This window comes from Lagenorhynchus albirostris, chromosome 2 (genome assembly GCF_949774975.1).
Source record: "Lagenorhynchus albirostris chromosome 2, mLagAlb1.1, whole genome shotgun sequence".
NCBI classification, from domain to species: Eukaryota; Metazoa; Chordata; class Mammalia; order Artiodactyla; family Delphinidae; genus Lagenorhynchus; species Lagenorhynchus albirostris.
Window position 1 is genome coordinate 48,379,500 of NC_083096.1, and position 27,436 is coordinate 48,406,935.

Consider the following 27,436-nt stretch of genomic DNA (forward strand, 5'->3'; position numbering starts at 1 on the left):
CTTCCTGCCAATGAAAGTGGTCCCAAGATGATCCCCACAAATTGTCAAAGAAGATCCCTTTCTGTGCCATTGGTTGTATGATGGCTTTTTCACTGCCCGTATCAAGCACACGCCCTGGAACAAAGCAACTCTTGGATTTCATTTTCATCACTTTAAAAAACATTTAAATCCATGACTCAATTCCCTTCATTTTAAAGCATGAGGGATTTTATGACAGAGAGACTCGCGTTTCAAATCCCAGAGCGCCCCTCTTTTCTTTCTTTCTCCTCTTTTGATCAAGAGAGATTGCCTCTGCAGAAGAGGGGGCAAATGCGAAAGGAATGAGGCCCTGGAGCACTTCCTTACCTTCTAAGGCTGATGTTCCAGCATTTTTATTTTCTTCAGCGAGCATGACTTCCTCTATATGGAAACAAATGGTTTAGTAAATGATCGGTAAATGCCAAATTACTTTGCAACATGAAAATCCCTCAGGAACGGCTCTGGCTCCAGGGCAACAGAGAGAGAGCAAAGAGTTCAGAGCTGGTCACAGGCATCAGCAAGACATCAAAGGTCATGAAGGGAGCACCCGAAGGTCAGAACAGAAAGGAAGGTCTTCAGTGAGGGGGTGTTGGTGGGTGATCGGTAAGATTCAGCTCTGTCTCTGATACACTGTTTAGGAGAATAGCCCTGAGAGCGAAAGCTGATCTTTTTAACTAAAATCCCCTAAATTGATAAGAATGACAAATTTCCATTTCTGTTTTTTTCTTTTACCCAGGTTCCTTAAACCTTTTCTAGCAGCAGGAGCTCCCTTAATTTTGCTTGTCTGCAGCCCCCAGGTCATAACACCTTACCCCTTCATTCTGAAGGTGAGACCGTGTTTTGGGTTCTAGCCTACTCCTTTAAGGAAGGGGCGGAGGAAGATTCTCACAGCCACCCAAAAGAGAGGAGCAGGGCTTATGGGCTTGCCTCCTTTCCCCGCCACCACTTCCATCCTGCCTAGCTGAGCAGAGCTTGAGTGAAGAGGCTTGGGCCTATCATGAATTTGTCCCTGTGATATAATAAAATATAAATATTTGGTTTCTGTCCACCTTCCTGGCACAGAGCTTCCAAACCCTTGGAATTTACTGTCTTTTGTACGCTAATGAGATGACTCACTGTGGGAGAGGCCTAGTTAGTGTAAGCATGGGGGCTGGTTTCCCCCAAAAACCAACCACATGATTAGAAGGTTGTAACTTTCAGTCTCATCCCCCTCCCACCTCGCAGGAGGGGAGAGGGTCTTGAGACTATTCAATTACCAATGGTCAATGATTTAATCAATCATGTCTACGTAAAACCTCCGTAAAAACCCTACACGACGGGGCCCGGGGTGCTTATGGGTTGGTGAGCATATCAGGGTACTGGGAGGGTTAAGTGCCTGGAGAGGGCATGTAGGATCTGCGTGCCCCCCAAACGCCACCCTCATACCTTACTTACCCCATGTATCTCTTCCATTTGGCTGTTACTGACTTGTATCCTTCATAATAAACTGGTGGTAGTTTTTCCTGAGTTCTGTAAGTCATTCTAACTAATTATCAAACTTGGAGCCCTCTGAAATTCTAGTCAGCCGGGAAGAGGTGCAGGTCACCTGGGGACCCCACTGTGGCTGGTGTGTATAAAGCAGAGGCAGCCTTGTGGGATGGAGCCGTTCACCTGTGGTGTCTGCACTAACTTCGCGTCAGAACTGAGTTGAATTGTTGGACACCCCAACTGGTGTCAGAGAGTGGAAGGCCTGGTTGGCATTGGGACGATGTATCTGGTTGTTGGCGTTTGGAAAACAACCACTCAGTCCCCTGGACGCCCCTCTTGGCCTCCCCAGGAGCAGCCTGTACTCCACAGAGGCGTCATCATCGGCAGGATACTATTTTCTGCTAAGACTTATCAGAATATGCCTCACTGACATCCCTCCAAACTTATCAACAAAACAGCCCTTCTGTCCCATGTGTGCTGGGATTCTGAGCCCAACTATTGGGAGTGGTGTGGATGAGTTCTGATCCCCGCCCCTGTCTCAGCCACAGGCGAGGGAGCTGGAGACCCCAGCAATCATTCCCTAAGATCCCAGCTGCTGGGGAAAAGCTTGCAGCAGGGTCTATGAAGCAATGCTTTAATTTAAGCACTTCTAACAAGTAAAAGGACAGGCATAAGAGGGTAAAGTTATTACCATAATTCCACCTGCATAGAAAACTGAGAGCATATAATGTATTTCCCAGGGAGGGGAACATTTTGAGGCTCGGAGGGTACCAGGCAGGATGGCCATTATAAAGTCATAACATTTAGCTTTCTTTTTTAAGTACAGTCCTCTGGCAAAACTAAGTTGACAGGTTAAGTGTTATTGGTGGGCTGCTCCTTGATGAGGACAAAGAGGGTTTTAAAGTCATTAATAGCACTTGCTTTTGGAGGGCATCCTTTTAAAATTAGGTACTTGTTAAAATACCTCATAGCAACATGAACGACCTCAGCCAGAGAGTCTTTTTCGTTCTGGGCAGTGTCGGGGCTTTGGGATCAGCAGATCTGAGGACCCCCAAGGCGGACGGAGGGTGTATGGTGCTGCTGAGTACCTCTGGGAAGCGCTCGAGGGCTCTGGATGGGCTGGAACGGCCCTCCCATCCCCCCCCCCATGCCTCTTGCCAAGTTCGCTTTCGAACTTGAGCATGTCTTTCCAGGCAAATGTAACCCATATGTCTCTGAATCACTCACGCTCCACTTGTAAAGGGAAGGGCCAGGAAGCACAATTTGACGTCGCGGTGCGTCTTTTTTTGCTTAGAAGGAGAGTGCTGGCTTTGCCAACTGGAAGAAAGTGGAGCCTTGGGATTCTGCATGCGACTGAAAAGCAGAGCCGCAAAGAGCGGCATACCGGGCTGCCTGACCCCGAGCAGGGCCGTGGCAAGGGCAGGGAGGGTTGCCTTCCAGCTCTGCTGCCAGCCTACTCGCTAGGGTGGTCTGTCAGACGGCTCCCCTGCCCAGGAAGCCAAGGGCAGTTGGGAACTTCAAGCTGCCGGCCTGGCCTGGAGGCAAATCTGCTGAGATACTGTTCCAGGAAGAGGGAGGGGAGATTCACATTAACCTCCACACAAGAGCCTCAGAGGACAAAGGGCAAAATGGAAGTACAGTCACCACTCTCATGGCTCCTGCTTCCAGAAGCAGCAAGTCCCAAATGAGACGTGGCTTTTATCTGGCTTTGACGTGGCACTTTCCATCACACATGCCCTCTCACCCCTGAAAGATAATCCAAAGTTGACTCCTGAACTGAGAGAGCTTTTGTGTGCTGTGATCTGAATAAGCGTCGTAGCATCATTCCAAAGCTTAGAGAAGAATAAGGGTCAGGCACCTAAGTATCCAATCCTAGTCCAAATTTTTTCCAGAGAGACCTCTTTGTTCTCTGCTTTCTACCAGGAATACAGCAAAGATGCTGACTATCATGTGTATTTTTTTTTAATTAAAAAACAGTTTACTCTTTTGCTCGGGAAGATATACAACACCAATGCAACGCAACCTTTCAAATAATACGGAAATCAAATACATCCTTTTTACTGACAGATGTGGGGTGATCGATGTCCCTCATAAGCAGCAGAGCCACAGTCAAACTTGCACCTGGGGGCTCTGTGGGTTAATGAAATCGGGATAAATCTGGACCTATCCTCGGGGCTGGGCAAGAATTTTTCCCGAGGCCGAGCCACAGAGTGGGGAGCTGATGACAGTGCAGGGAACAGCGAAAACCAATTCTCACCATCATCTATTAGCTGCCTTACTGCAGTGGCCTCACAATCAGTCTCCCTGCTTCTGGCCTTGTCCTCCTACTGTCTGTTCTCAGGGCAGCAACCAAGTACTCCTTTAAAATCTTAAACAGAGCATGTCCCTTCTCTGCTCAAGACCCTCCTGTGCTTCTTGCCTCATTCACCGGAAAGTCCCAAATTTTACAGTGGCCCGTAAAGGTCATACACAATCTACCGCCTCTGCTCCCACCAGAGCTGCCCTCATCCTTACTCTTGACACCTTCCCCTGCTCACACCTCCTGCTATTCCTGGAGGGCTCCTGGCCCCTCCCACATTAGAGCCTGGGCACTGGGGTCTTCTTCCCTCAGAGCTCCCAGTGGCTCACGCCCTCATCTCTTCCGAATCTCTCCTCACACGGGTCTACCCTGACCCTCTATTTAAGACTGCAACCTACCCTAAACCCCTAACCCTACCTTGATCTGTTTTCACTGTACTTATCACCTTATCAAAAGTAATTATTTTGTTCATCGCTGCCTTCCCCAGCTACAGGGTAATGAGCTCCACAAGAGTAGAGCTCTGGGGGAATTCTCCGGCAGTCCAGTGGTTAGGACTCAGCACTTTCACTGCGGTGGGTGGGGGGGCTGGGTTCAATCCCTGGTTGGGGAACTAAGATCCTGAAAGCCGCGTGGCATGGTCCAAGAAAAACAAAAAAGGTAGAACTCTGGCTCATTGCTGTATCCTAAGTGCCTAGAACAGGACTTGGCACAAAGTAAGCTCTCAATAAATATTTGTGGAATGAACAGACTGTTAGTAGTAGTAGTAACAGTAGTAGTGTAGAATGTCATCAGCCCAAACTCATGGGTTATGTTACCTTTTACTCAGTTCACCTTGCTAAAATGCCTGCCTCGTGAAAGGCGTTTGGCTGAAGAACTGGGACAGACTCCAGAGGGAGAAAAAGGGACCAGCGGGGAATCCAAAAAGCCAACAAGTCATCTTGAGCTTCTCTCTGCTCTGGTCTAGGCCGCCCCTTTGAATGCAAGTATTGGGAGTGGGAACTGGGGCAGGTCCCTGATGTCTGGGCAGCCCATCACCAACCTCCTCCAGCCCCCAGGCCTTACCTGCTTTGTCTATCCACGCGCGGTACCCATTCAGCTCACGCTCGATCTGCTGCTGGCGCCGCAGTTTCATAAAAGCTCTCCGGTTCTCCACTCTCTCTCTCTCTTTGGCAAATTCCCTGTGGACAAAGCAGATAAGATTCACTAGGTTTGGGCAGTGCCATGACTAAAAGAAAGGGTGAAACAAGCAGGAGGGAGAGCATGTTTGAACAGGCACTGTGTATACCCCATTTCCCTTGTCCCAGGCTGCAACGGGGATCTCCTTAAAAGGTTGCACAGAAATGCACTTCGTCCAGCCTCCTGCAGGAAGCCTTCGCAGATCAGTTTCATTCCAGTCAGCACTAATGCTCTCTGCTTGCTCTATTTTGAAAGGTATTGACTTAGTAACGTGACCAGCTAGCTTCCAGAATACTACGTTATGTCTCTCCGGCTACAACGGAAGTCCTTCACCCTCTGAGGGGCCCAGCTACCCTTTCTGCTCTTAATAACAACAGTGACTAATGTACATTGACTGATGATTACGTGCCAGCCTATATGAAGTTTTTCATACCCATTAACTCATTTAATCCTCAAAATCACCCTATGAGGTAAGCACTATTAAAATTCCTATTTAACGGATGGGGAAATCAAGGTTTAGGGGAGAGAGGTCACTTGCTGGGATCTGAACTCTACCCATAATGCTGTGCTTCCCCTGGTGGCCTGCACCCTGTGGTGATCAGTATGGGCTGCCATGGAAGACCACGACACTGAGGCCTAGAAGGGCTGAAATGCTGTTTGAAGATGGCTGGTCGAGATTAAACAAGAAAGCTAAGGACACAGGAAGGGCACATGGCTCCATTAGAAAGACAGAAGGAAGATGGGGTGGTGTGGAGGGGCAAATGAGACAGCATGAGGGTCAGAGATAAGACAGAGCCCACTAACAGACACAGGGGACCAGAGCCACTCTGTGGTACAAGATGATTAAAAACAACAAAACCAAAACAAAACAAAAACGGAAGCTCCATGGGAAAAAGAAGACAGAAGAGGAACGAGGGTTCCCTGGCAGAGAGGAAGATGATCAGATTCAACGAGTGAACAAATGGGGATCAAGAAATATTCATTTGCTAACAGGCCCCTCCAGATACCACCTCTGCACCAATGCCCGTCTCATCACCAAACACCCTTCCAGCCGGAACACCCCTTGCTAGCGTAGTGCCTCCCAGCCACGGCTCGCGCACTCTCCTACTGCCCTGGAAGCTGATCCACTTATTCAAGGTGTTCCCCGTCCATAAAGAGCAACAGCCTGAAGATAAGAGAGTCGAGCACCCACTGTGGGTCCTGCCACCTACTCCCTCATGTCCAGGGAGGAGAAATGAGCCAGGGGCTGAGGGACGTGCCCCAGCCCCGGTGCAGGGAAAGGAGAGGCGCCAGTCTACCGCGAGGCAGAGGGATATACCGGTTTGGGTCTCATACAGCCCCTCCTTCCAAGATAGAGAGGGATTCCTCGGGCACAGACACCTTACAATGGTCACAATCAGGCTAAGGGCATGGGGACAAGGCACATGGGCAGGGGAAGTTCTCCTGGGCTTGGTTTCAAGCTCGGTGGGTTCTCCTAAGGCTGCTGTGGGGGAAGGAAGAGTTGAGCAGGGCCAGCGAGAGTCAGGGTAACAGAACTTAAGCCCTGGGACACCTCCTTTTCTCACCTGCCCCTCTGGATTTCAGCAATTGGAAAGTAACGAACAGCTAGCTTGGTTCATGGCGTCACCATCTACCAAAGTTCCTACCTTTGGTTCTTTGTCTTCTTCCTATCCTTCCTGTCTGACGAATGCTATTGTTCTGTTGGTTCTATCTTCAGAACAGCACTTGGACCCAGCCTCCCTCTGCATCCTTACTGCCTCTTGGTCCTCATCCTTTCCTGCCTGGACACTGCAATAGCACCGACTTGGTCTCTCAACCACCTATCTCCCTTCCCTTCATTTCATCTATTTCACAGTTACTCCAGTTATCTTTCTAAAACGTGCACTGGATTTTGCCACTTCCAAACTGAAAATAATAACCCCAGGGAGTGACATTTATGGAGCACTTTCTAATTTCCAAGCACCTGCATCCATTTTGTGCATTTAATCTTTACAACCAAAATGAGAAGGAGGTAGAACATGTATTTTCAGCCTCGATGTAAAAGTGAAACAACTTGCTCAGGTTCAGGTAAGAGATGGAACCAGGTCTGGAACCCAGGCCTGTCTGCTCTAAGAGCCCAGGCTCCCCGCATATCTGCCGGCCCAGTGGCATATTTATATGCTGCGTTCTTTATATTTTCATATGTATGTGTCTTCATTTTCCAACTATGCTCTAGGGGAATCCAAGAGGGTTTTGCAGGAGGTAATGTTTTGAGCAAGACATTGAACAAGGAGAATTTAAGCAAGCTATGAGCAGGGGAACACAATAATCTTTCTTTTAGCATCTGCATTATTACCCACATCTCCATTTTCCAGCTCAGAAAACTGAATCTGGGTGGTGGGATGAATTGGGAGGTTGGGATTGACATATATACACTAATATGTATAAAATAGATAACTAATAAGAACCTGCTATATAAAAAATAAATAACATTCAAAAATTCAAAAAAAAAAAAAACCCAAAAACTGAATCTAAAGGGAGTTAAGTGGCCAGCCACTAAGAGGAACCACGACCCTCAGATCTTCTAAATTCCCTCTTCTCTCTACTCTATCCTCCCCTCCTCCACAGTCTCCTCCAACAGCTGCTAAACACCTAACAGACCCTTCAAAGGCCTTCACAGCTGGATCTGAACCTTTCATTCAAACCTCACCTCCCATCAATCTGATCTATCTCTTCCTACTTGCAGCCCATCACGGCCATGCTTGAAACACAGCACACTTTCCACAGTTCCTGAAAAAGCAATGAGGGATCTCAAGGTTTAATTCACACTGCCCAGAATCTGTTCTTACCTTTTGCCTGAGTCTCTTTTTTTTTTTTTTAAACATCTTTATTGGAGTATAATTGCTTTACAATGGTGTGTTAGTTTCTGCTTTATAACAAAGTGAATCAGTTATACATATACATATGTTCCCATATCTCTTCCCTCTTGCATCTCCCTCCCTCCCACCCTCCCTATCCCACCCCTCTAGGTGGTCACAAACCACCGAGCTGATCTCCTTCAAGGCCAGGTTGAAATGTCACCTCTAATGTTTAGCTTTCCCCTCCCCCTCTCCCTTGCCCCCAGTCTTCTGGCCTCCTTTCTACCTTATCTCTATCTCTTCACAGCTCATGTTACAGCCAGACCTCTATTGTGGTGAGTTGTACATGTGACTGCCTCTCTCCCTCTATGTGAGCTTTTTGAAAACATTTTGTCTTACTCAACTTTGCATCTTCCAGGACTAGACTAGGTCTGGCGTATAGTACTTATTCAACAGATTATTTTATTAAAGATACCCAGGCTGACTTGAGGAGCACACTGATAGCTCTGACCTGATTCCCAAAGGCTTAAATGAGGGGGCGCAGCATCTCTGCACTGACCCAAATGGAGCCAGGTGAACTAGCGGGAATTTAGCAGTTGCCAGGTAACTCCTGGACACTGCCACCACTATTTTTCTTTGTTTGACTCCACTAAAATCTCTGTAGCATTCGTCTATGAAGTATGCAGCGTGGCACCTCTATCTGACCCCCAGGATGACCGCGTGGCTCGATTTCCGGTGGGATAGCCCAAGACACCGCAGCCTAACCTCCCCGTATATTTGGAAGTTTCCTGGCTCCAGTCTCACCAGCTGGCTTCCCTGCTCTCCTCTGCCACTGCAGGCCCCCATTTCCTCCCACCCTCCCACCTGGCATCTTACAGGCCCAGAGCCCAACAAATCTGGCTTGGTCTTTTTAAGAAGCCTCTTGGCTAAAAGAAATAGAGTATGCACCAACGGGGCTACTTCCTAAGCAGCTCCCACGTGTCAGTGGGGGGAAGAAGGGCTGTGTTTGGGGTTCCTCTGTACTATGTTTATCATTTGGCCTTCTGTGTTTTTTTTTTTTTCATCTTTGCTCTTATTTATTTTACAAAAACTGGATCATAGCATACTGTCTATAGCACGTGGCCTTCTGTGTTTTGTTTTGCTTTGTTTTGTTTGTCAGCTGGGAGCCTAGGGCAGAGAGTCTGGCACCAGTGTCTTTCACGACACGTCTTAACCCCCTCCCGTGACATCACAGTGTGCCCACGGCTTTTCTCTAACTAATCGGAAGGTTCCATGAGGCCAAGTAGAGGCTGAATCATATCACATTCTATCAAGGACCAATGAAGTTTCATCCACAGCCTCGTATTATAGTAGATTCCATAGATGATAAATAAGATATTAAGCTTTTTAAGCCACATTTGTAAAATTTTTATTTTCTAAATCACTTTCATGTAAATTATTTCATTTAGATTTGCAAAAACCCTGGGAGGTTCAGAAAGGTTACTTCCCCAAAATGACCAAATTATCAGGAGGCAGGCCAGAATTCAAATGAATGCCTTTTGATTCCAGATGAAGTGCTGTTTCTACGAGGCCTGAGCTGTCTTCCATGTTAGGTAGCAGTCAACATTTAAAATCCACAAGAGGGATTTATTTTTCAGCCAAAGGTTGAGGAAAGTAAGGACATAAAAACAGAGTTTTGTGTTTTTTCTAAAAGGACTATCTTTTTAATTGAGAGAGCAGCGTAAAAATCCATTGCTCTGTGTTGGGTTAATAAGGACCTAGTATCAATGCTACTAATTTGTAGCATTAGTCAAGCTAGTGATGTGCTGCTTGATTTTGTGTCTATATCACCGTCACCATTTATTTATACACATATTTCATTCTGGAGAACACAGGGACAAACAGGATTCAGCTCTATTACCTGCCAAAAATAAGTGATTATTCTAACCTTAGATTCAACATGTCTGCCAGTCTCGTGAGTATATATGTAGCCAGACGGAAGAAAGGGAAATGTGTTCCTCCCACTGGCCCCTCTCTTCCCTGAGAACCTGAGTACTCTCTCCTCTTCATAGAGGATTATCCTGGGGTTATTCAGATGATGATGCTTTTGCAAAGATAAAACATATGGCCGTTGCCTTACTTAGCCATCTCGATGACCACTGCCAAACTTCTTAATGAAAGGTGCCTCAAGGAGTGGCCCTATGGATATCTCAATTTATCCAGTTTCCTTGGATCAAGCAACAGGAAGTTCAAAGGAGAAAAGTCTGGCTTACATTAGAAGAGTGCTCATGTCCCCTAAGAGCACTTAGCGTTAGCCTGTGGCTCAAGGTAAGAGGATGGGTAGTCAGCTCCCTTTCATCTCCTCCATCCAGTGTTTCCACACCCCTATATGTAACAGAACTCAAGCTGAGATGCATCTAGACACTCAGGAAAACAAAAATAAATCCCCATGTGATGTGGCATAAATACTACCAAGTCAATTCTCAGAGCTAGGTACCCAGGTAACCTTTGCTGCTAATAAACTGGGCAGTAAACCTCTCTGTCTCAGTTTCCTCTTCAGCTAGTGTTGCCATCAGAAAGACACGAAACCCCCCTACTCATAACCAGAGCAGGAATAAATCTGTTTTAGCCTGGAAGTCCTGAGTGGATTCTTGTAAGAGACTGTAAAATGATAAAAATTCAATGAAATGGCAACCTATGGAATGAAAAGGCAGCCTATGGAAAGGAAGAAAATATCTGCAAATCATGTATCTGATAAGGGGTTAACATCCAAAACATATAAAGAACTCACACAACTCAATAGCAAAAAAAAAAAATAAATAAAATACCATTATAAAATAGGCAGAGGAACTAAATAGACATTTTTCCAAAGAAGACAAACAAATGACCAACAGATACATGAAAAGGTGCTCAACATCACTAATCATCAAGGAAATGCAAATCAAAACCACAGTGAGATATCACTTCACATGTATTAGAAAAGCTCTTGTCAAAAAGACAAGAGATAACAGTCAGAATGTGGAGAAAAGGGAACCCTTTTGCACTGTTGGCGGGAATATAAACTGGTGCAGCCACTACGGAAAACAGTACGAAGGTTCCTCAAAAAAATTAAAAACAGAATTACGATATGGTCTAGCAATCCCGCTTCTGGGTATGTATTCAAAGGAATTGAAATTACTCTCTCAAAGACATTATACACTCCCATGTTCACTGCAGCATTATTTACAATAGCCAAGACATGGAAACGACCTAAGTACCCATCAAGAGATGAACGGATAAAAAAATGTGGTGTGTGTATACACACACATGCACACACACACACACAATGGAATATTATTTGGCTATAATAAAGATGGAAATCCTGTCATTTGGGACAATATGGGTTAATGAAGGCATTATGCTAAGTAAAATATGTCAGAGAAAGCCAAGTACTGTATGATCTCACTTATTTGTGGAATTTTAGAAAAACTGAACTCATAGAAACAACATTTTGGTGGTGGTCAGGGGGTGGGGGAAATGGGTGAAGGTGGTCAATAGGTACATACTTCCAGTTATAAGTAAGCTCTGGAGATGTAATGCATAGCATAGTGACGGTAGTTAACAATATTGTGCTGTGTATTTTGAAGTTGCTGAGAGAGAAGATCTTCAAAGTTCTCATCACAAGAAAAAAAATGTAACTATGTGAGGTGACGGATGTTAACCTACTGTGGTGATCATTTCACAATACATACAAATATTGAACTAACACAACTTAAACTAATACAATGTTACCTGTCAATTATATCTCAATAAAACTGGGGGGGAAATCCATTGCATTTCATTCAAATATTTCTTACCCAATTCTGTTATCCATAATTTTTGGCTGTCTTTTCTTTTTTTCCTGGGAGGAGAAATGGCAGTTCCCCTCAAAACACAGCTGTCACAGAGATGGAAGGATGATGACGTGGAGATGAGCACAGCTGAGCCTCTATTCTGGTTGTCTCATGTGTATGCAAGGTTTGGGATTTTAAACTTCAGTTACCAGAACGAAGAAGGAGGCTGATCTATCTCCCCATACTGCACGGTTACGTACAATTTTCTTCCTACGTCTGACTTAGTGAATTTACATTTGTGACTGCTTTTGTTTTTTAGCAGTTTACATGAGAGGCATAATTTGTACAAATCAACTATTCATACATAACCAGTTCCATATTATTCACAATTAGATAAAGTGCAAGAATGATGTAGATAATCTCAGACAAGGTACAACATCCATGTGCGCTTATCATGTTTGACTGGGGGGCGGGTGGTGGGGAGGAGGTAGAGTTGTCTTGCAAGTCATATTTAGGTTAATGTTAAAATTAATTTATATTTTATGAACTTCTGAACCTATAAAGGAGCCACAGGTAATTCACAAAGCAGCTCATCTGTATATTGATAAATAAGTGATTGGCTTTGTTCCATAGGGTGATGGGAGGCGCTTTGAACACTCAGGTTGCTGGAATTTATTATGAGATGACTAACTGCTGGGGGTTAGGAGTGAGGTTCACTGAAGCCTTGCTCCAATTGGAAATTCCTGCCCATGTTACGTCACCTCAGGATCACAGGGCACCTGAACAGGTATCTCTGTATTTACCTAGTGGCGAAGATGTGCCGGTAGGTCTGCTGTGACAAGAAACGGGAATAAAGACACAGACCTACTAGAGAACGGACTTGAGGATATGGGGAGGGGGAAGGGTAAGCTGGGACAAAGTGAGAGAGTGGCATGGACATATATACACTACCAAACGTACAATAGATCGCTAGTGGGAAGCAGCCTCATAGCACAGGGAGATCAGCTCGGTGCTTTGTGACCACCTAGAGGGGTGGGATAGGGAGGGTGGGAGGGAGACGCAAGAGGGAGGAGATATGGGGATATATGTATATGCATAGCTGATGCACTTTGTCGTAAAGCAGAAACTAACACACCATTGTAAAGCAATTATACTCCAATAAAGATGTTAAATAAAAAAACAAAACACTCTGTGGGAGGATTAGATGGCTCCCAGTTCTGGCTTCTAGCTCCAGACCCCTCCTCCTGGTTCAGTCACACAGGCAGCTTTGTTTACGGATACCGCAGGCCCTCGCTGTTGTCATGGCAACCAAAAGGAAGACAAAGCCCGCCAGGAGGGGCTGGCCCCTGTGACTCAAAGCCCTGTTTACCCACAGCCCTGTATGCACTTGTACACTTCATCACACACACACTGGCACAAAGGCACACGCGCTGACACTGACACGCAGAAGCATATGTGGACAGACTGCCAAGCTCACAAATGGCCACGTGGTCATATTTCTATTAATCTTCAAAGCCCGTATTTCCAAAGTGCTTCACCGCCCCCGTGGAACCTTGCCAGTCTTCCTGTAACACGTTTGCTTTAGGAAAGAGGAATTTGGGTTAGACATCAAAAAAAAACAACCCCTTTGACCCTAACTGTGCTAAAACTAACAAAGAAATTGGGGGAGGTCAGAGAGGCAATTGTGTGTTGGCAGTGTTTTCATTTCGATTTCACTGGAGAATGGCATGGGTGTGGTGGGGTGGAAGGGGTTGTAAAACAGTCTTTCAGTGTACTTAGGAGTCTGGGGAACATTTTCTCCTATTTTTCAGAGGAGCAAACACAGCCCCGAGAAGGTAAACACCTTACCGAAGGTCACACGGTTCAGCTGTATTACAGTTATTTACACCTTATCCCTTGATTTGTTCCAGAAAGGAGTTAAGGAGACTTAGGTTGTCAATAAATAAAGGCCCAAACAGCACGCAGTCCTCTAAATGCCATCCAGTGTTGACTCTAACAAGCAGAATGGATGGGCATAGAGGAGGGTGAGGGATGCATTAACTCAGGCACTGCATCATACCATGTCGTTTCTCCTTAGAGATCAGGGGCTCCAGTGAGCAAAAGTCCTTCCCTAAAGCAGTGAAGGCAAATAAATGGCCTTACACAGAGTACTACAGCCCACCCTCACTCCTCCACGCTGTACCCACAGCAATGAAAGAAAGGCCACGAGTCTCACAGGCCAGAACATCAGGTGGGAAGGACCTCACAGACCACTTCCCCAAGTGCCGCCTTTTACAGGCGAGGAAACTAAGGCACAGAGAGATCAGAGGGCTTGCCGGCCCGAGGCTGACAGGGTGCTCGGAGGCTGACCTGGATCACCACTTCGATCTCCAGGTCCCAAAGCCAGTGCCATTCCACATCTTCATGATATTTCAGTCATGAGACCTCAGGGAGGCAGATTCTTTCAGGATCTTGGGAAATTTGCTCGGTCTTTTTTTTTTTTTTTTCCTTTTTCTTCTTGACATTGAGATCTCGTTTATTTATTTGTTTGAGCAGATGCAAGGGAAGGCCTGGCAACTAACATAAAGGACATAATGAAGGAACTATGTTTCCTGTTTTGCTTTTTAACCTTGAAGTTGGTATAATCCTGACTGTTATAGCATAATGATTAGAAGTTCTGAAATGTGACCGAACTGGGTTTAAATCACGGCTCTGTCAGGGACCTGGGGCAAGTTCTTAACCTCTCTGAGTCTCAGTTTCCTCGTTTGTAAAGTAGGAATAAACACTGTACCTCTCTCAAAGCGTTGTGAGGATTAAATTAAATAATAGATGGAAAGTGCAAAGTATAGTATCCAGCACAGAACAGGTATTCCAAGTGCCTATTTTAAGAACTGCTGACATTCCTAAGAATGTATCATAATACACACAAACTACTATCAAGGTCCTTATCTGTCTATCTATCTATCTACTTATTCTGCTTCCAAAATATAATTTATTGAGTGCCTACTACATGGTTGGCATTGCTTTAGCACATGGGGATACAGCAGCAAACATAAAAGTAATAATCCCTGGCCTCATGGAGCTTACATTCCAGTAGAGGAGACAGGCAATAATAACAAAGATAAGTACAAATATAAAGGATGTTATATACTGATAAGTGCTGAGGGGAAAACAAAGCATGAAGAGGAATAGTAAGTATGGGGGTAGGGTCTGGGGTTTGGGGTAGAGTGGCTGGGAAAGGCCTCGCTGAGAAGACTTGAGAAATGACAGAAGAAGAGTGAGACAGTGAGCCATGCAGACTTCTGAGGAAGAGCATTCCAGAAGAGGCAACAGCCAGGGCAAAGCTGTGGGGCAGGAACATCCTGGAGGAGCTTCCGAAGACCTGAAAGGAGCCAGTGTGGCCGCGCTGGACGGAATAAATAGAAAATGAATGAGATGAAGTCTGAGTGCGTAACAGGCCACATGGAGGTGGGAGGCTAGACCAGGTAGATCGTGGATAATAACCTGACTTTCACTTGGTGTGATCTGGAAACCATGGGGTGGGGGTGGGGGGTTTGCAGCAGAGAACTCATGTGACCTGATTAAAGTTTTCAAATAATGTCTCTGATTGCCCTGTTGAGAACAGACTGAAGAGGGCTAAAGGTGGAAGCAAGGAGATCTCCCAGGTTATTTCCAAATCATGACTGCCTTGGCCAGAGTGGGAGGAGCGGGGACACTGAGAAATAGCGGGATTCTGGGTATATTGTGAGGTAGAGCTAGGAAGACTTGCTGACACATTGAATGTGGAATATAAGAGAGACATGAGTCAAAGATGACCCTCAAGGTTTTTTAGCTTGAGCAACTAGAAGGATGGAGTTCAAATAACTGAGATGGAGAAGAGCAGTTTCTGGGGGGCAGACCAGGAGTTCAGCTGTATATCAAGTCAGCTGGATATCCTGGGCCCAACAGCACCAATTCTCTGTTATCCATATGAGATCAGCCAGCTGCTTCAAAAATCATCTGCTGTGACTGAAACAGCCATCCTAGACTCCTTCCATACCCTGCTTTCTCCTCCACTGCCCACAGGTGCTAGAAAGATGTTAACTGATTTTTCAGCAAGATATTATCGAGAAGTTGTTTTAGCTATTGCTGCAAATACAATTCAAAACAAAACCCCGCAAACATTCTTGAATGTTGCGCTATTTCACTCTAACTAGCTTTACCATTTCCTTCTATCATCAGAGATGACCATGGAGTAGCAGGTACGAAGAACACAGTGAAAAGTTTTGAGTTCTCACAAGCTTGTCCTTACAACTTTTCAGGAAGGAAACTAAGGGACCCTCATACTTTTACCCCCATTCTTCTGATTGGAAAAATAAAGCCCTGAAGGATCAACTGACTCTTTTTTTTTTTTAATGAAAAACAGTTTAACGTATATACTGTGCCTCAGTTTCATCTAAAGAAATAGTAAGAAAATGCAAAAATTATTTCCAAAGTCTACTTTTCAAAATATACAAGCATGTCAAAATAACCATCTTTACTGTGTGTCTAATATAATCAATGACCACTACCTTTCTTTGTAAAAATGAAACCCCCTAGATTAAAAATTGTTGTAATAATAGAAACACATTTTTAAACACATATTATAAATGTGTTCTATGCCACAGGCATTGTTCTAACTGATTTACTTCTATTATTTCATTCATCTTCACGACACTTTTAGGTATATACTATTCCTATCTTCGTTTCCAGATGTGAACAGAGAAATATTGCCAGAATTTATGTTGAGGAATGTGTTCATTCTTCTTTAAAACTTGGAATACAGGGTAAATCAGTTCAACGTGACTCTTGGAGAGGCACAGGGTTACAAGGCAGAATTCTGATCTCCCGACTCTGATGAACTCCCCCCAGGCTGCACCCTCTCACTTTAGCACATAGGCACCATGGAGGCAGAAACTCAGGGGCACACAGGTCGCTTTCTCCCTCTCTGTGCATATAACAGTGTGTGTTTCAGTCACAATATTTCAGTGAGTTCAAAGCCCTGCAGTGCAGGAAGAATAAGCCACGAGGGGAAGTAAGAGCGTTTCATATTCCTCCTTCTCCCCCATTTCCACCCCCCTACAGCACTCTAATTACAGTATGAAAGAGGCATCTTGACAGAGAACAAATGGCTGTGTTCTTTTCAGAGACACTTTCTGCATTTCTCTGAGAAGCTGCCGCAATCAGTACCCTCCCCGAAAGGTTCTGAGGCGCGTGAGGAGTGGGTGCGGCTGGGTTCAAGGGAGTGGCTGACAGTTTATTACCAAGTTCAGCCATTATACACTGAACACTGTGTGGGCATTTGAATTTCCCAGAATCCTTTGTTCCACCTCCCCAGATCATTTAAACATTAAAGATGCCTCTCAGGAAGGTCAAATCTTCTTGGTTCAGCATCAAAGGATTCTTCTGTGATTCTTCTCAGCATCAAAGCTCTTTCTTCTGCTTTGGGATGGACAAGCAGAAGCAAAAAGAAGGCCCAGAGCTGAGAGAACAGCAATGGTGAAGGGCGAGGAGAGGAGCAGACATCTAGAAGGAAAAGTTGGAGACTTGCTGTAGGCTAACACACCAAACGCGAGCTCGCCACACAGACAGGCTGCCCAGGCCTCCCCACTCACTGCCCTTTTAGATGTTCCACGAGGGGCTAGACAGGAGTTTACAACCTCAGGGTATATCAGAAAGCTCCTCAAACTTAGTTCCATTTCTCAGACGGAAAATCAAGGCTTAGAACAGCAGCTATACTTGCCCGAGTCTCACAGTCTATCCTAAAAACAGCTGTACCTCAACCATTTCTGTTCATTGTAATTGTCCACTTGTTGGTGACCTTATTATGTTATACACTCTCTGAGGGCAGGGACTGTGTCGAACTGTTCTCATTCAGCGTTACACCCACGGTACCAGCACAGATGGGCTGCTCAGCAAACGTTTACTAAGTGAACGAAGGGCACCACACAGTAAGGGCAACCACCGGACACAGAGCAGGTTCGGATTTTGGAACAAGAGGCAAGACTGGGTCCAGTGGAGTGAGTGGGGCCTGTGCCGTGTCTCAGTCCCGGGTCCTGGATGTGCAGGGTCAACAAGGGGTGGGAGGCACGTGTGGGTGTGTGACTCCAGCTTATTCTTTCAGGAGAAAGAAACTTCTTGTCTTAGGCTTTTCTGCTTTGCTTCTTCTCCATCTCCTTCCTTCTCCTGGACACATGGGAATGCCTCAGCACCCAGGCCTAGGTCTTCTCCTCTAGCCATTCTCCCTCCAGATGATCCTGTACAGGCCCACGGAATCAACCTCACCTCTATATTATCAAATCTATAGCTCCAGCCCCAACTCACCAATGAGCTCCAAACACGTTTATGCAACCGTCTACCTGTGATCGGCAACCGGGATGGCAAACAGGCATCCCCAACGTAACACGGCCAAAATCGAATTTTTGATTTCTCCCCCAAATCCCTCCTCCTCTAGACTGTCCCACCTCAGTAAAGTGTATCAGCGAAGCTAGGAGTCACTTTCAATTCTTCCGTTCTTCTCACTGCAACCGCAATCCAATCCAATTCCTAGCCATCCAACCACCTCTCTCCAACTCCACTGCTGTCCCCTGAGTCCAAGCTACTCTGCTCTCTTGCCTGGATGCTTCCTGCTTTCGGTAGCCTGAAGTAACCTCTCTAACTCACTTCTTGTTTCTACCCTTGCCCCAATCCCCCCTATTTCCCTCATAGAAGAAGAAGAAGGAGTGACTTTTAAAATAAGTCATGTTACCCTCCTGCTTAAGACTCTCCCCTGGCATCCCCCAGTTGTCTACGAGACCCTACATGAGTCTGACTCTTGTCTGTCTCCTTAACTTCAGGGAACCCTCCCTGATCACAGAACCAAAACTAGTAATCCCACTACCTGTCACACTCTATTACAACTACCTGTTTGATTTTATTAATAACATTTGTTGCTACAAGATTACCTTGTTCAACTATTTGGTTTTTTGTCTTCCCATAAGAATGCCTTATGGGGAAAAAGGGGGTCTCTTCTGCCCTGTTCACCATTATATCCTCAGTGCTCAGAACAGTGCCTGGTACTTAGAAGGAACTCAACAGATACTTGTTGAATGAATGAATAAAGGTAACAGAACATGCAGAATTATACATTCTTTTCTCTGGAGGTAAGTTACCAATTTGAGTCATGACCATTGCATATCCTATCTACTGGTAGTGTGATCAATTCCTCAACCTCCAAGAATTAATTCTCAACCAAATCTAAAACGAAAATCTGCCCCTTTTCTTAGAACATGAACTTTCAAAACCACTCCAAAGCTGGAAAGCATCGATCATGGTGGGAAATTCTTTAGTGTATTCTACTTAAATATTTTCTACTGCAGTTGAGACCTTATCCTTTTGCAGTCTCACTTAAGTTGATGGTTATCATCTTTTATTCAGAAATCTTTCTCAAGTTGAGGATATTTAATAAATCACCATCTTCTTTAGTTTGTCTTACAGTTAAGCAGGGTTCTTTGTGAAAATGTAATTAATTATTACCTCATTGAAAATTTCAGTGTCTCTTACAGACAAATGCTACAAAAGCAGGTGATGTACAAGCAAAGGTGTTCTCCTGAAAGGCTGGCATGTGGTGGACATTACTGTTTAGGACTATGTAGGCTATGCATTGTCCAACGAGGACTCTGTAATAATACATATACAACCAAAGAAACAAGATGTTTTGAGAGATAATTAAACATGCGCTATAGTTTAAAAGAACTGTATCTAGACTCAGTACACCTAGCTTTGAATCACAGTCCATGGGAAAGTCATTCAAGCTCTCTGAGGCTTGATTTCCTAATAAATGGCACTGATAAAAACAACCTCACTGGGCTTCCCTGGTGGCGCAGTCGTTGGGAGTCCGCCTGCCGATGCAGGGGACACGGGTTCGTGCCCCGGTCCGGGAAGATCCCATATGCCGCGGAGAGGCTGGGCCCGTGAGCCATGGCCGCTGAGCCTGCGAGTCCGGAGCCTGTGCTCCACAACGGGAGAGGCCACAACAGTGAGAGGCCCGCATACCGCAAAAAACAAACAAAAAAACAACCTCACTGAGCTGTTGTGTCAATGGGCTCAAAAGAGCAAAGGTACCCATCATGGTGTGGAGCATGGTACATCTTAAATATACACAAGCTGAATTTGAATCTGAAGCCCCAAAGTAGCTAGTTCACTTAAAGTATAAAGCACTGTGAGTGGATGACTCTCGCTGTTCATATTTTATAACCTTGGGATATTAACTCAAAACAGGTATTTAGGTCAAGGATAATATAAATCAACACCAGAAAGGAAGGAATACCAGTGAAGTCAGAGAGGAGAAAAGTACATCTTTTGACAAAGTCTATGTTACGAAACATTAGTAAACTATTTAGCTACTTCTCAATTCTAACTGCTCACCTCATAGGTTTCTGGATAACTCTGCCACCTTCAGAAGAAACCACTCCCGCATCGGACTTTTTGATGAGAATTTCCTTTAGAGAAGACGTTCCAGAGTTTGGAACAATCTGGGTCATGTGTGCAAATGAATGCATTAGTTGGGGGCGGGGAGCTGCCAGCTTGTATCATAACCCTTCACCCTAGCATAGACTTCTAAGAACTTCCAAGCCCTTCCCTTACCAAAGTTTATCCTAATATATATATAGCCATCATAGATCTGCTCCTCACAGAGCAGTGGTACTCAAAGTGTGGTCCATGGACCAATGCCCATCTGTACATTGTTACTAGTTCATGATAAAATAAATTCAGAAATTAAAAGTGCTTAGTAACTTCTATAACAATTTGATAGATATTTTAAGTCAATCGAATTTAAGAATAAAATTGAGGGCTTATATTTATGTCTCTGTGTATTTTTATTTATTATGGTAATCCATTTTTGTGACAACTGCATTTCACAAAAGTATCAATACTCACTAGGCTGGGAATGTTAAAAAGTGATTTTTCACTATAGATAGTTGGAGAAGCACTGTCTGGAGCAAAACTAATGTTTTTTGTGGCTGGAAGATGTGGTATTGAGATCATAACACTAATTACCATTTATTTTGTGTTTATGATATAACAGAAACTCTGCTAAATGTTTTATAAGCACTATATCATTTAATTTTCATAAAAACACAAGATACACGCTATCATCTCACTTTTAAAAAGAGGCCAAAGGATATTAAAAAACCTGTTTGAAGTCATAAAGTGAAGCAGTGATGGCACCAATATTCTTTTGACCACAAACAGCTCTAAGAGGCAGATGAGAAGCCAGGAGGCTAGTGTCACTTGATGCCCTTATGATTATATTGGTAGCATTTAGTCACATCTTTTCAGTGTATCTTTCTCTTCTTTCTTTTTTTGCACCCTCCTCCTCTGCTTTTTGTTTTTCTCCTTTTTCACTCTTTTCTTTTCTGTTTTCCCTTCTGTCTCTCATCCCTGAGGATGAACTCAGCCAAAAGGATAGAGCCTGAGGTCACAAAAACCCCTGAACTCCACTACAGGATGTCCCTGCCCTACCCTGCTCTGTGTGGTTGAGCGGTTGAAGCCATAAGGAGGCATGAAGTTCACATTCTCATCCTGTGCAGAAAGTATTATCAAATGGTAGTTAAGAGAAACGAGTTCTCATTAAAAGCACCAATATCCAACAGCACAAATCACAGCCACGTCCTTTTGTAAGTTAAACCTGCTCTGCTAACAAACACTAATCATTTTTTCACATATCTTGCATCCAAATATTACAATGAATTCTAAGTTTATGTTAAAATATTACTTATTTTCAAATCTTCATTCTTACCAGAAAATACACCTTATCTGAAAACACTATCTGTGAATACATGTGGCTACACAGCCATGAAATGGTACATGCACACGATGGGTCTATACATAACACGTGTATAGCCAGAGCCCCACTTATAGGAAGGCTCACACCTCAGAACATATACCATGCCGACATTATTTCCAGAGGTTAACCTACTGCTTTTCAGTCATGCGTCCTACCTGGGGAAGCAGTAAGTACAGGCTTTATGTCTGAAGGGGTAACTAGATAGGTTTTGACTGAACAATTTTGCTTAAGTGTGATGTAAGGTAGTCACTATCACGCCAGAACTGTATTTCCACCTCACGCTGCTCAGGAAACTGTTGTATCTCACAGGTAATCTGAAAAGTAAAACAACTAACTTCTAATTCTGGCAGACTCATGAACTAATGTTCTGAAATACATTTCACACAAAATATCCGGATGCTGGATAAATTACAACACGCATGCTAATTAATACATTTCTAAGCTTACAGGAAAGTAATAGAAATCTCTAAGGTTAAAAAGATAAAAATGATACGTATTATGCAAGTACTGTCTCCGGTCTCATCTTTTGTCAGATTTGTTCCTAGATGTCTGATTTTTTTTACTTTAAAATTCTTCATTCATCTTAATTCATTTCAGTTGAAACTGAAGTATTTTCAGTTGAAATTGAAGTATACTGCAAACATTATTAACCCAATTAAAATTTTGAATTTGACCTATGTCCTATGATCTTGCTAAATTTGCTTATTAGCTCTAGTAGTTTGTAGATTCTATTGTTAGATTTTCAAAACATGCAATCATATTGTCTGTGAAAAAATTACAGTTTTACTTCTTCCTTTCTGATCTATGTGTCCTTTATTTCTGTTTCCTACCTTTATTAAAATGGCTCGGATCTACAGAACAATGTCGAACAGAAGTGGTGAAAGTGGAAGTTCTCGCCCATTTCCGGATCATAGGGGAAAAAAGGGATTCATATTTCACCATTAAGTATGACATCAGCTGTAGCTTTTCAGATGCCCTTTGATTAGACTGAGAAAGTTCTCTTCTATCATTAGTTTACTGTGAGTTTTTAATCATAAAAGATTATTGGATTTTGTTATATTCTTTTTGGGCATCTACTGAGTTGTCACATGTACTTTTTCCCTTTAATACTGTTAATGTGGTATATTACACTGATTGATTTTCAAGTGCCAAGCCAACCCTGAACTCATGGATTAAACAACATTATCCTTTATAGTTTGCCAAATTTGACTGATAATATTTTGTTAAGGAATTTTGCATCTATGTTCATGATGAATATTATTCTGCAATCTTCCTTTCTAATTATATGTTTGTCAGGCTTAAGTACTGGGGTTATGCTGTCTACATCAAATGAGTTGAGAAGTCTATCCTCCTCTATATTCGAAAGAGTTTGTGAAGGTTTGGTATTATGTTTGGTAGAACTGATGAAGCCATGTGGACTGGAGTTTTCTTTGTGGGAAAATTCTAAATTACGAATTTGATTTCTTTAATAGATATGGGTTTAATTAAATTTTCAATTTCTTGTATAAGTTTTGCCAATTTATGTTTTCAAGGAACTTGCCATTTTCTCTAAGTTGTTGAATTTGCTGGCATAAATTTATTCATACTATATCCCTATTATCTAATGTCTGTAGGGTCTATAGTGATGATCTCCTTTTTGTTCCTAATGTTGATAATTTATTTCTCTTTCTTTGAGATTTAAATTTCAAAGGTAAGTTAGACAGTAAAGCAGACAGCATTGAAAGAAAAAGGCAGGGAACTGTAAAGAGATAGGAAAGATGAAAGGGAGGTTAATACAAATGTTTGACAGGATAAAGATCTTAAATAGGTCAAATCAGAGTTCCATAAAAATAGAGGAGACAGAAGAAGAAGAGGAAATATTTGAAAAGATGCCTGAATTTCTCAGAATTGATAAAATACTCAAATATATAGATATAGGAAGCACAATACATATAAAAGCAGTATGAATAAAAAGCAACCCGTAACAAGAACCATTAGAGTAAAACGATACAACACCAAGGACAAAGTCTTTAAAGAAGCCTAAGAGATTTTTAAAAATTATCATTTATCAAGGGATGTCAATTAGGTCTCATCAGTAATGTTGGAAACCAAGATATAGGTATTATATGTTTAGAATGCTGAGACAAAATAATTGTCGCCTTTGAATTATGAATCCTGACAAACAAACTTTTAAGAATGAGGTCAAAATAAAGATAGTTTTCAGATAAATAAAAACTGAAGGAACCTACACCAAAAGATCTCTGCCAAAGGAAACTCTGAAGGATGTACTTTAGAAAGAAGGAAAACAGAGCACTGAGTAGAGTTCCCTGTGCTGTACAGCAGGTTCTTATTAGTTATCTATTTTATATATACTAGTGTGTATATGGGAAAAGAATCTAAAAAAAAAAAATGGTAGATATATGTATATTCACTTTGCTGTACACCTGAAACTAATGCAACATTGTAAATCAATTATACTCCAATAAAAATTTAAAAAATAAAATAACATGTTGAAAAACTAAAAAGAAAAGAAAAGTTTACAATGGAAGAAAGAATGGTAAGCAGAAAACGTGGTAGACATGCAAGTAAATCTAACAAATATATTTGTTCAAAATTGTAAAGACTATATCTAACTTGTTGAATTAAAAAATTGGAACTTCATATTGACCAATAATAGCTTATAAGCCAAAAATCAGGTAATACAAGTAATTGAGTTTTTATGTTATGAGGTAGGAGGGTTAAGGCATTGAGTTTACAAAAATTTCATTAATTTAGAATGCCTGGAAAAGATTAAAATTTATCCACTAAAAGAAAAGAAATAGAACGCTACCTTCACATCTGATAGAAGGTATAAAGTAGACTAAGTGGAAAAAAGAATTAAAAAGCTGTGTGATCTTTGGATGATAATACTATGTGCTGAAAACCCCAAAGAATCTACATATAATCTAATAGAATTAAGAGAGTATAACAATATTAATGAATACAAATGATCAATTTCCAGAAATCAATGAAAACTAGATACCAGAGCAATTAGAAAATTAATAACGAAAAGGTACCATTTGTAACAGCAACACAAATCATGAGGTACCTAGGAATAAATCTAACAAAAGATGTGTAAGACCTTTCTGGAGTTATGAAATGATATTGAAAGACATTAAATAAGGCACCGAAAATGAAGATATCTATATGCTCATGGATAGACTTCTTATTGTAAGTCGCACTAGAGGATGCGAAGCATTCCAATAAAACCCTAACAGATATTATCTTGGGACCTGATAAGGATCTTAGAATTCATATGGAAAAGAAAAGCACCAAAAAGAATAAGCTGTTTGCTTATAAGTGGTGGGTCCCTAAATTTTATAAAATTTTTAGAATATAAGAATATCTTTATAACCTTGAGGTAGAGAATGATTTTTTTAAACAAGTTTTATAAAAACATAAACCATAAAAATAAGACAAAGAAATTAAAACTTCAAACTTCTGTTCACAGTTAGGACACGACAGAACAAAATAATGATGTGCTACAAGCTGTGAGGAATTACTTCTAGACAAAATACTAACAGCAACAAAAGTAATGTTTACCTAGAACACACAAAGAACTCCTAGAAAAAGACAAATAAGCCAAAAGAAATATAGACAGAAGACGGAAACGGGTAAAATACAAATCGACAATGAACATCTGAAAATATGCTCAACCTCATTAGGAATCAAGAAAACGCAAATTAAAACCACAAGATGCTGTTTATACACGTTAGGGTGACACAAAATCAAAAGTCAAAAAGTTTAAGTGTTAACAAGGATGGCGAACAACAGGACCTCTTATAAACTGCTGGTGAAACTGTAAACTGGTACAATCATTTTAAAAAATAACTATGCATTGTCTCATAGAGTTGAAAATGCATATGACCTATAACCCCAGAAAACCACTTCCAGAATCTTCATGGCAACATACTTGCATTAGCAAAAAACTAGAAGGACCCACCAACAGGAGAATGGATAAATAACTTGCAGTACATTTACACAATGGAATTCTACACAGCAATGACCCAAGATGAATAAAAACATACACAGTACGTTCCAATTCGTATAACCAAACAATGATTTATTGTTTAGGGAAACATACATAAGTAGTAAAACTAATGAAAAGCAAAGGGATAATAAGTACTACCCTTGAGGGGAGGTGGGAGAAGCAGTTGGAGAAAGGCCATTGGGCTCCACTGGTACCAGTAATAATGCTCTCTCTCCAGCTTCACTGTGAATACCAAGACACTCATTTCATTTATGTTTGTAACACATATATGGTACAAACCTTATATAAAATTACATATATATTTTTTCTTTTGTATATGAAATATTTCAGACAGAAGGGTTTTTGTGAGTCAATGAACCATGAGTCATGAAAACACATTGCTTCATGGTTATGAGGGTGTTGAGTTACCTTGAATAATAAGAAAAACAGTACTGACTAGAAGGGGAAGAGCTGGTTTCCAGTCCCGACTCTGACGTAGCCTAACTGCGTGATTCTGGCTAAGTCAACAGTCTCTGTTCCTTACAAAATGGGGATGATAATTTCTCTTGAAGTTATGGTGCAAATAAAAGAATAAAAAAAATATACAAAGGTGTTCTGGAAAAGGTAATAAGCCATATCTATATATGAAATATACATATATATCAAAAGACCCTAAAAACACATGCAGGAAATAATTTTTCTTCCAGTTCAAGAAACTGTGTCTGTCAGCTGCATTCTTTTATAGTTGACCCAATGCCCCTTCTTATAAAAACGTATGTGGCGGTCAGAAAGCACGTTAATATTTATCCTCACCAAGTTCAGCGGGGAGCATCTGGGCTCTCAGACCCAGCTGCCTGTGTTCACTTAAACAGACCCTTTGGCATGCCTTCCTCCCAAGCCTGCGGTTACCCACCTTGTCAAAGGGCCAAGCTCCAGCCAGCTGAGGTTGGGCTTGACAAGCCAGAAGAGCTGTGAGGAACCCCAGGTCATTTAAGTCCCTAAGTAACACACCTGATTTCCCAGCATATCACCCTGAGCGACTTTCCAGAGCAGACTGTCATAGATTCCAGAGCTCATTAAAGGAACATTAAAGATCAAGACAGAAGACACGACACCCCCAATGGAAGACTGTGAAGGCTGGGGCGGAAGTGCCATCTGTTCCCCCTGCCCCGGCACCTGCTTCCCTGATAACTCCAGGGTCTCTGTTCCCATCTGGCTGCTGGGGGCTAGATGTCATACTTCTTCCTTCAAGGGGAGCCCTTCTGTACCCACACCAACCACCTCTCTTGAAATCTGTGAATTAAGAGTAGCTTGTTGAAACACCACCCACCCCACACCCGGCCCCGGTCTCATGGTCCCAATCAAGCCAATCACATTTCTCTTGCCAAGAAGATAGCAAAAGACACGCAGCAGCCATCGTACCAATAGGCGGAACAATGAAAATCAGCATCACAAGTCGCCCAGGATCTCCACCCCTCTTTGAGGGGAGCTAGAGGAAAGTCCGTTTTAGAGTCTTTTTAGAATTCCCTTTGCCCCTCACCCACAAGCCTGCTTTCCTAAACACCGCCACACAAGAGAGCTCTCCACAGGAAAGTCCTGCTAGCATCCCCACCTTGGCCCGTCCCCTCTGGACATGTCCTCCCTGGATTAGGAGGGCCTTATGATTCCCACTAGCCGCAATCCGAGCTGCAATATCTGGATAGCAATAAGGACTAAAGGAGGCTCATCATCTTGCTACCAGCCTGAAAGGCCAACACTCAGAGACACGAAGCCACTGCTTGGAAACCTGAGTTCTTACTGACCTCCAAGGCTCTGTAATCAATTTAATATGGAATGAAAGTGTGGTCGTCGGCACCAAATGAAGGCCTGGGGATAATAAGGATGGAAGTCAAATATCAAAAGGCACATCTGACAAGGGTAGATAGACAATAAACACTGAAGAGGAGTCAAGGGGCCGGGATTCCAGCCTTACTCTGACACTTGCCACCTCTGGGTCTTAGTCAAGATAATTCGTGGGGTGGAGGTGACTCTATG

The 27,436-nt window shown here is 42.8% G+C and overlaps 1 protein-coding gene across 1 annotated transcript in view; it reads right to left on the minus strand.

Annotated features, from left to right (window-relative positions):
* CACNA1E (calcium voltage-gated channel subunit alpha1 E) overlaps positions 1 to 27,436 on the minus strand; it is a 358,420-nt gene that overhangs the window by 79,991 nt on the left and 250,993 nt on the right. Inside the window, exons 9-10 of the mRNA XM_060132060.1 lie at positions 4,847 to 4,962; positions 346 to 399 (exon numbers count right to left, since the gene is read on the minus strand). Of these exons, the coding sequence (XP_059988043.1) occupies positions 346 to 399; positions 4,847 to 4,962 (170 nt within the window). The remainder of the gene's footprint in view (positions 1 to 345; positions 400 to 4,846; positions 4,963 to 27,436) is intronic.